The sequence below is a fragment of the Hoplias malabaricus genome, chromosome 4, assembly GCF_029633855.1.
Source record: "Hoplias malabaricus isolate fHopMal1 chromosome 4, fHopMal1.hap1, whole genome shotgun sequence".
NCBI classification, from domain to species: Eukaryota; Metazoa; Chordata; class Actinopteri; order Characiformes; family Erythrinidae; genus Hoplias; species Hoplias malabaricus.
In genome coordinates this window covers 51,401,038-51,411,373 of record NC_089803.1, presented here as the reverse complement: position 1 = coordinate 51,411,373, position 10,336 = coordinate 51,401,038, and the positions used below count along the sequence as shown (strand labels likewise).

The window sequence follows — 10,336 nt, the reverse complement described above, 5'->3', positions numbered from 1 at the left end:
AGAAATCAACTTCCAAAGCTGTTTCATTCTACGATCAGTAACCATACCTGAGCAGAGGCTATAATGTGGTTTCGCAGAAGTTCCAGAAGCTTTGGTTTACCCTATGTATGAGCAAGGAAATAAAGAGATACACTGAAAAACCAACATGAATTAATAAACCAAGGATTATATACATATGTAATCCTTGACTGTAATTTGTATTTGCAATGTATGCCTACCTCCTCAGACATAAGATGTTCTAGGTAGCCATCCTTCATTAATGAAAAAGCAGCATTTGTTGGGGCGAACAATGTGTAGGGACCTGATTCATCCAAAATACCCGCCATGGAGGCTTTCTAAAGCAGTTGGGACATGCAGTAAGGTCTTTGCAGCAGTGTGTATATATTTAAAACACTAGGACGCACTCATACCTCAAATAGAGATTTGAACTGGGAAAACTTCCCATTGTCTGACAGAATCTTCATAAGATTTTCCTGAGAAAACAATAAATACAATTATGTCTAGGACTAAATACAATAAAGATTCTCTTAGTTTTGCATTATACAAATAAAAGGATTTTGTCATAGTAATCCATCAAAACATACTTTAATATGAATACTATATATAAAGCTGCTAAAAAGAAATATACTGATGTCTATTACATGTAGCATTACAAAAATCTTATAGTTTTTTTACAAAAATGTTCTACATCAACAAACCTGGTTGTCACTTATTACAGTGGGGGCGACAGTGTCCATCATTTTATCAATGATATGGATCATTCCATTTGAAGCGATGACGTCTGACTCCACCAGGGTCCCTTTCCTACGGCTGCCATGGATACGAACTTTTACCTGCTGTGACTGTGTGAACAGACAAATAGACAAAAAAGAGAAGTAAAGAGAATATATTTTTACCAAAAAAAAGAAAAAAAATGGGACTGTAAGTATATATTTGAAACAATTAAGTCCCAGAAGCAATGTAGAATTGGGAATTTCTACTGGACCACGTTTCACTTTAATTTGGTCCAAATCTTTGGTTAGTCTTGTTTTTCTCTACTCTAAAAATTTAGTTCAGAAAAAGTATGAAAACAAGCAGATGTACATACCTCTGATACTGACTCAGCAGGTTTCCCAGTCAACGTGTAATAGAGCATTCCTAACTTCAGAGAATCTGAGTTTATTTCTCCAGCAACCATGTGCATCTTTACCAGATAGCGAGCCTTTGCTTCATCTGCCAGCAGAGTTGCCACCTGTAGCAGGACAACATCAGGTATATACTGTATAAAATTTCATGTTCAACCAGTGTCAGTAGAAGGCATGTGTGATAAGGTATTCACAGTAAACTCACAGATGTGGATTTGAAAGCTTTGTTGTTTGGCACAAATACAGTGAAAGGACCGGGCGAGATTAGAGGCCAAGACATGACTGACCCTGGAATATCAGCAAAGCACATTGGAACATAAAATTCACATTTATGGCTTCACATAGCTGTAAAATATCGCAGATTTTAAATAGTTATAAATTCTTGTCATTCCAATAAGACTTATTATACTGAAGAAAACATGTAAAATATATGACAATGTCTAGTTTTTGATATTTAAATATTTATTACATGAAATAACGTTTTTATTGGTGTCAAGTGATTCCCAACATATGAGTTTATGTCAGAACAGGAAATATACAAAACACCAGACAAAATAATCTGCAAATGGATTTTATAGCACATATTTTTTGACAAAATATTTCTTGCACATTATGGATACATTTACAGAGATATAAAGACCTGACTCACCAAACAGATTAATGGCATTGGACAGTTGACCGGTCCAGCGGCTGCTAGGTCCTGAGTTGAGGTCCCGAAGTCGTTGCATTATATTACCAAAACAGACTTTGCCATTTCCAAGGAAATCGTCAAGACAAGTACACCTGTAGAAAAATACACTACTGTACTACTGTAAAATTAAGAGAGTGTTTGTGTGTTTTGTATTATATTATATAGACCTACATAGAGCCAAAACATCTTAAAATTATAAATCCCTGAAAAAAATAACATGTATAATAATATTTACTTAATTCTCTGCAACTGCTTTATCAGGTTGAGTGTTGTGCTCGTTTAGGATTCAAACCAGAATTATTGGGTGCAAGGCAGGAACACACCCTGGACAGGGGGCCAGTCCATCACAGGGCAACATTTGCTCACACATTAACACCTTTTTGCATAGGCAATCCATTGACCAACGTTTGCACACAGAGACCTGAGGCAGGCATTAACCAGAATCCGGGGGCTGTGTATCAGCAAAATTATCTGTTGTGCCACTGTGCTGCCCTTATAATGATAATAATAATAATAGATTTTACATATTATATGCATCTAGGGAAAATCATTCAGAACAGCTTCTTATTTACAAGGACAGCCTGTCAAAAGGCAGAGCCTATTTAAAACACACAGAAGCATAAGAACAATACAAAAACGTATAAAATACTTTACAATAAATGTTATAAACATATGTAGAATAAATATAGTTCACCATGTGACTTAGTTTTGGGAGCTACACTACGCCCCAATTACCTCTCCACAGCTTCATTTATACCCCTTCACTCTCACTCCATCCCTGTGTCGAACAACATTCTTTCTGACCATTTAAGCCCTGGGAGGGGGGGGGTTCTGAGTTTGCCCCCCCCCCCTCTTCTCTGGGCGTGGTCTACGCTAGTACAAGTTAAATTAATAGAAATGCAGCTATTAATGCTGGTAATACTTCTGTATATTCATCCATCTGTCCATTATCTGTAACTCTTATCCAGTTCAGGGTCACGGTGGGTCCAGAGCCTACCTGGAATCATTGGGCGCAAGGCGGGAATACACCCTTGAGGGGCCGCCAGTCCTTCAGAGGGCAACACACACACACTCACACCTACAGACACTTGTGTACCAACGTGTGTTTTTGGACTGTGGGAGGAACCCGGAGCACTAAGAGGAAACCCACTCCTCAGAGACAGTCACCTGAAGTGGGACTAGAACCCACAAACTCCAGGTCCCGCCCCACTTCTGTATATTCTTAAAATTTAATTATATCATGCACTGTCAGAAACCACATAAGCAAGTATGTGATAATTTAGACATGCTTGAAAAATGCTGTTTGGTGAGGTATTATTTTCCATTAATTGTTAGCCTAGAAAGAACACTAACCAGAATCAAAAAAACTTTTGATTCTGGTTTGTTGTGTGTGTTGCAACTAATTCAAACATTGTGGCAATTAATCATGTTCTTCATTCAAATGAAAGCAATTCAATTTTAATCAAATGAGTATTTCACCTACTACATTTCAAGAGCTGGAATGAACAGCCCCATACCATCTCCTATTAGCTTTCTCATGGTATGCTCCATCAAATCTCTTATGAAGGTTGGGTTCCCAAGCACATTTTGGCATCAATCAAAAACTAATATGATTTAGATGCAAATGACAGCAAGCAAGAATGCATGAAATTTATTCAAGTAAATATTTAGAGTTTATCACACATCATCCACTAGGAGACAGCTTTTGAGTCAGGCTTCAGTCATTTATGATGTGAAACAACATGGAGAAGAAACAGTTTTGGTATTTGAATGAATTTCCCACAAACACTGACCTCTACTTTCAAACAAGTCCATTATACAAAAGCTGTGAATATTAATTATTTTGTTTGTTTGATTTTTGATGGATACCAATATGTCACCTGAGAGTAATTCTTATCATAAACTGTATTAATAATTAGCATGAATATTAACGGCAAAAATTGAACAGCTGCACTTCTGATAAATCATCAATCCACGCAGACGTGCAAAAGCTTCTCAGTCAAACTTACTCAACTGTTCCTGGTGCCACTGTAGTGCAGTTTGCATTCTTATGACATGAATCTGGTTTGCATACGTCTTTCAACCTGCAGCTCACCCCTAGTACCGACTTCTCAAAGCCTTGCAGACATTCGCAATGAGCCTATAATATAGACCAAAAATAGCCATGAAGATGCAAGTATGTATCTCTAACGAGAAATGATTTGATATTTATTAATAAGAATTAATGAATGAGTGAGTAGGAAATAAAAACTATGACTAAGCATTCAAACACACACCTTCCCAGGTCCATCATACACACATTGGGTAGACTGGCTGTGGCAACCTCCGAAATCTGTCTGGCAGGGGTCAACAGGCATGCAGACCAATCCGTCTCCCTGATAGCCCTCTGCACATGTACATGAGTATTGATTTGGCCCTGTGTGCATACACGCTGCATGCTCATGACACACCTTCTTCAGACAAGGGTTTATAGCTGTAAACAACAGCAGCAAAACTAAATCAATTCAAGTGTTTTGTAATTAGTAACTTTCTCATTCTTTTTACACATAATAATTATTTTGTGGCACATGGCCGACTTGGGCCAAACCCTTCATTAAAAAAAGAATAATTCAAATATCTTTAAAAAATAACCCGTGTGTAAAAGGAGCTCTCCCTTAATGAATTATGCAAATACAGAAACATATTTTCAAGCCTTTCAATCATTTATAAAATATGTTTTGTTCAAACACCCATTCATCTAAGTTCTAGGATTTGAGCTAAAACCAACAACATTACTACTGTTTTTAGGAGACAGTCAGTCAGTACTCACAGGTGCATTCTAGGCCAGTGTATCCAGGTTTACATTTACACCTCAGCGTTCCAGAGGCAAAGTCTTCGAAACAAAGTGCATTGGGTTTACAGCGTAAAGCAGCACAACCTGGCAGCTCTGAGAAAACACAACATTACTGTGAGATAACTGATAATACATAATATATTATATGACTCTAACAAGATCAGCAAACATTTAACTCAAGTTATCGATGTTAATCGAACATTTTTTTTATTTAATTGCATTTGAATTTTTTATGTGAAGATATTTTCTAGAAAAACAATAAACATTATATTTTTCATTCATTATCTGTAACTGTTATCCTGTTAAGGGTCATGAGTCTGGAGCCCACCCGGAATCACTGGGGGCAAGGCAGGAACACACTCTGGAAGGGGTGCCAATCCTTTGCAGGGTGACACACACTCACACATTTACACATGCAAACACTTTGAGTCGCCAATCCACCTACCAACGTGTGTTTTTGGACTGTGGGAGGAAACCCACTTGGACACAGGGAGAACACACCACACTCCTCACAGACAGTTACCCTGAGCGTGGCTCGAACCCACAACCTCCAGGTCCCTGGAGCTGTGTGTCAGCGACACTACCTGCTGCGCCACCATGCTGCATTCAAGATGGCCATAGTAATACGGGACATCACAGCAACAACTGAATAAACTTTAAAACATTACAATAGTTAAGTTGACAAAGAATAATTATTATAAATAGAAAACTTTATCTCACCCTGGTCACAGTCTGGACCTGTGTATCCTGAAAAACAGGTGCAATGTCCATCTCCCTTCACTCCACTGTTACACAGACCATTCTTACAGGTACACACTGTATGACAGACACACACACACACACAGAGTGAGCAAGCTAGTGATAAAAAAAAGCCCGGTGGGGCAGAACAGTGACCAACATTATTGTTGAAAAAATTAAACTGTGTTAATGTGATTTTTGTTACCGTTGCTGCATGTGGATCCATATAGATTCTCATCACATTTCTCACATGCTGTCCCCACAAAACCTGCCTGAGAAAAACACAAATCGGTAACTTTCCGTGTGTGTGTGTGTAAGAGAGAGAGAGAGAGAGAGAGAGAGAGAGAGAGAGAGAGAGAGAACTCTTACTTTACAAGTGCAAGTTCCATTACCACCCATGCCATCTGAACAGACACCATTATTACTACAAGGATTAGCAGCTGATCCTGGACACTCTGGGAGGGACAGAAAGGGGGGGAGAGAGAGAAAAAAGGAGAAGGAAAAGAAGACAAAAACGTATATATAACCATAGAATAAAAAGGTGGTAGAAAGTGAAATATGTGCATTAAGTGGTGTAAGAGAACAATGCAAAAATAAATTTATTATGAGTAATTCATAATTTCTAGCAAATAAATATGATACAGATTAAATATATTTTCTTGGACCAAAAAAAAAAACAATAATCATGTGCTGAAAAGAGTTAGCATTTGAAACTTTCGCGCTCTCTCTCTCTCTTTCTCTCTCACCCGGAGGAAAACCACGCGGACAACACCCCACACTCCTCACAGACAGTCACCCGGAGGAAACCCACGCAGACACAGAGAGAACACACCACACTCCTCACAGACAGTCACCCGGAGGAAACCCACGCAGACACAGGGAGAACACATCAACTCCTCACAGACAGTCACCCGGAGGAAACCCACACGGACACGGGGAGAACACACCAAACTCCTCACAGACAGTCACCCGGAGCGGGAATCGAACCCACAACCTCCAGGCCCCTGGAGCTGTGTGACTGCGACACTACCTGCTGCACCACCGTGCCACCCACCATTCTTCTCTTAATATACCAAATTAAAAAATGTAAAAATAAGTTTTTAACCCAGTTTCCCATCTAGCCTCAAAATATCAGGAAATAGAACTGATAAACGTTACACAGTGTTAAATCAACACTCTGTGTGTGACACCCTCTATTAGTTTAACACTGATAGTGTTAATTTCTCACTGGTGTATTCTCAGAAAAAAAAAGGTATGGAAGAAGTACATTATTTTTCTTAAAGGTACAACAGAGATGTAAAAGTCAAATTGTGTTCCCTTAAGGAGCAGTTCATCTCCAGAAGGGGAGGTGAATATTTGTAAGATTTCATTATAGAACGGTGTAAAGTAAAATAGCAATATAAAAGATTTGGTGATGAAATGGGGCGAATGAAATCAACACAATTTTCAGATGCACAATTAGAATAAGGCACAACTATGTTCTCTAAGTAAAGGTACAGAAGATGTACATTTGAGGGTACCATCACATTGAAAAAATTTTTATTTTTACAGTGTGAAGTTTCTGTGCAATATTGTAATTCGTCCTGAATGCTTCCATTACATAGCTTCAGTGGCCTTATAGCTCCAGTGAAACACTAAACAAGCAAATATCAAATGTGGTGTTAGCACAATGAAAATTTGTAAGAGTGAATTTTTGCTGAATCACATTAATGCTCGGGACACATGAGGTCAAATCACTTAACCCCACCTCACACACAGAGGAACTAATGTAGGAAGTTAAGATGACAACAGATAAAGAGCAGCAGACTCCTGTAACCTTGTGGGTAAGGGGTCAACTTGTCAGCACATTCCTTCTGGGCAAGGAAGTGTCACTTTCCTGCTTGAGTAGGCCTTCTGCTTGCAAAGAAAACAGACAGACCCATATTTGTAGTGTATATATATATTCCACATTTATCTGGATCATATGTACAACCATATAACACACAACTGTATATGGAAATCCATATCTCTCTCTCTCTAGTCCCTGAAATGTAACTTTTTTCTTTTCCAAACTCAGCACTATCTCTACTTGTGTGAGCCTAAACAGAAGAGGCTCTTCCTCTTGTCCTTTCTTTGTGTGCCATTCACTCTCTTGGCTCTTGCACTTCCTGTCAAAATATTCCCTCAGTGTCCTGCACCATCCAGAGCAGACAATAAAGGAAATACCATCCAAGCTGCAGCAGTTGGTACAGTAGAGGAAATGTTTTGTATTTTTTTGTTTTTTTTCTTGACCCACAGACTGATCTTAATGTGCCTGATCTTACAACGATATAAACATAATGGAACATATCGGCATATACATGACTTAATTATCCTTACCCATGCAGTCATTGCCCCAGTACCCTGGACAGCAGCCTTCTTCCACCACCTCTTTATAACATTCATGGGAACAACCAGGGATATTGGAAAAGGATCTCAAGTACCTTTACATATAAGAAAAATGGGAAAAATGTCAAATTTTCCCATCAGCAGTCATACTAAAAATATGAAGGGGACATATTACCAAAATACATTTTCAGTGAAGTCCCACCCTGATTTGGGGATCTGGAACTGCTAACAGGCCATAAATTTCACTATAAACTCAAATAACTTAAACAAACAAACAAATAAAAGCAAAAGTAGGCACACACATATAGTTTAAGTTACTTCAGTTAATGCCTGATCTAACCCAAAAATATGCACTTTTGTAACTCAGTTCATTTGGGTAATATTTAAACTAATCAATTAAATTCAGTACGTTTTATTGGCATTACTATATTTGGAAACAGTCGTGCCAAAACATCATCAAAACAGCACAACACAGATGAACGTGTGAGAGAACTGTGTTAACTTGTGGAAAAGACGTATAATATATGTCCTCTTCAAATGCTTCAAAGGGACACCAAAGTTAAGTCACTATATGTAGGTCCTCTTTACTGTACTGCTGTACTGTGTTAAACCATGGGCCTGAAGAAAATGTGTTGCTCCAATTAACTTAGTTTATACTGAAAAATGACATTAAAGAGTACTTGATCTGAATGTATTTGAACATCACCAGTTAACAGCATTAGTTCTTTGTTGCACACTGTTGTCTGCAATACAATCTTTGAGATGACACTCTACTTGCCCAACCCTCTTCTAAAAGTGTCTCTGATTATTTAAGGTCACAAGAGTCCTTCAGGTGGGCTTCAAAGTTTCTCTGTCTGCATGGTTCAATTCAGGAGAATTTACTTTCTTTTTAATATTGCAGTCATTTTAGTTGCATGTTTAGGGTTTGCTGTTTTGGTAAAATGTCCATTTCTCTCTAGACTCTAGTTTTTAACCAATGACATATAAAAAAAGTAATTTATATATACCCGTTATTCTCTGTCAACACTTATCATTTCACATATATATTGTATACGTTACGCCTCAGCGACGTATCATGATGCACCCTTCTTCTTTGCTTGGGATTACATATGCCACCCTCTTTTTCCGTATATGGCAGACATTCCTCTTTGATTGTGTTGCAGTTCATTGCTTACTTTTCCTCTATTCAACTTTTGTTCCCAAAGATTTTAGGTTATCCTTTCTAAATTATTGGCTTCACTTTACCTTCCCTTATCACAGTCTGAGGCCACAATGTGGAATCTACTATGGGAACAATTAAATGTGATTCCATCAACATTCCACTGGCATTACTGAGAAATTATACTGACAGGGATATTTAAGGTCTTTTCTATAGCTATGTAGCCTTTTCTTTCAAGTATTGTTTACTTTTAAAAACTCCAGGTACACTCTGTATGATTTTGTTTTCTTGCAGCATTATAAGCTAGAATTTAATACGTATTTTGTAATCTTATATACATTAGTATATTTCCCCTCATTAGTGTGTAAATAGTTTTTTACATGACATACATTTGAAGAGAATATTTTTGTAACTGTGGCTCTTTAACACTGGTTTATTCATTTAAAGGCACAGTAATGTAACTTCTCTAGAATAATTTGGGTATATAACTTTTTTAATTATATGTGCCATTGAAAAAGCTGGTTATTGAATGCAGTAGGTGCTACTGAAGGACTTGTGGAAGAATTTGAAATATTATGGGAAAACTGACTCAGCACTGACTCAAAGGCACACACACTAACCTGCAGTCTTGTTGCCCTTTGCCCGGGGTCTTCTTTTGGTAGCCTTTTGGGCAATTCACTAGAGCACTTAAGGTACAAGAATGGCAACCTGTCTTTGTCATCACTTCAATGGTCTTGTCACAGCGATTCTATTGGCAACATACATACACACATACAAATCACATCATGTCCATATTCATTCTTGCTGGAAGTGTGAAGTAATAGCAGATTAAGACACATAAAATATTTGTAAGTGTTTATAAGCCTATATATTACCCCTAAACTCATAAGGATAATTACCATAAACCTACGTCAACTACTGTTACTGCCATTGTCTACACTTTTCATAAAAAGTACATGAATCAGCATCAGAATCTACTTGACATAACATTAGTGTGACACAGGCTTATAAAATCAAACTTTGTGGCATCCATCATGACATTACCTGATAAAGGTGACATGACACTGAAATATTATTGAATAAAAAAATGCTATGACAACTCATGACTGCAGATTTAATATGCTGTGCTAATGTGTTGTCATGGCATATTTTATTTAGTAATATTTCAGTGTCATGAGCTAATTAGTGACACATTTTTGACAAAATTTACAAAGGCATTAGATGAACTTCAAACGTAGCCAAAAATATATTAGGAGATCAACTTTCGCAGTAACCCACTGGATTCCATCAAAACGCATTCATTCATCAGTGTCATCATTACCACCTGCTATTCACTGCTGAGCAAATTAGCATGACTTAATAACCACTGTACATTAAGGACAGAAGATATTTTTTGTAATTTCAGTATATTATTGCTTATAGTA

The 10,336-nt window shown here is 37.6% G+C and overlaps 1 protein-coding gene across 1 annotated transcript in view; it reads right to left on the bottom strand.

Moving 5' to 3' along the window:
- Nucleotides 1-10,336, bottom strand: part of stab2 (stabilin 2) — a 55,710-nt gene that overhangs the window by 44,475 nt on the left and 899 nt on the right. The window contains exons 3-17 of the mRNA XM_066667834.1: nucleotides 9,533-9,660; nucleotides 7,745-7,848; nucleotides 5,756-5,841; nucleotides 5,592-5,658; nucleotides 5,369-5,464; nucleotides 4,625-4,741; nucleotides 4,092-4,288; nucleotides 3,825-3,955; nucleotides 1,774-1,907; nucleotides 1,330-1,412; nucleotides 1,088-1,231; nucleotides 699-842; nucleotides 411-473; nucleotides 219-335; nucleotides 48-101 (exon numbers count right to left, since the gene is read on the bottom strand). Coding sequence (XP_066523931.1) covers nucleotides 48-101; nucleotides 219-335; nucleotides 411-473; nucleotides 699-842; nucleotides 1,088-1,231; nucleotides 1,330-1,412; nucleotides 1,774-1,907; nucleotides 3,825-3,955; nucleotides 4,092-4,288; nucleotides 4,625-4,741; nucleotides 5,369-5,464; nucleotides 5,592-5,658; nucleotides 5,756-5,841; nucleotides 7,745-7,848; nucleotides 9,533-9,660 — 1,665 coding nt within the window. The remainder of the gene's footprint in view (nucleotides 1-47; nucleotides 102-218; nucleotides 336-410; nucleotides 474-698; nucleotides 843-1,087; nucleotides 1,232-1,329; nucleotides 1,413-1,773; nucleotides 1,908-3,824; nucleotides 3,956-4,091; nucleotides 4,289-4,624; nucleotides 4,742-5,368; nucleotides 5,465-5,591; nucleotides 5,659-5,755; nucleotides 5,842-7,744; nucleotides 7,849-9,532; nucleotides 9,661-10,336) is intronic.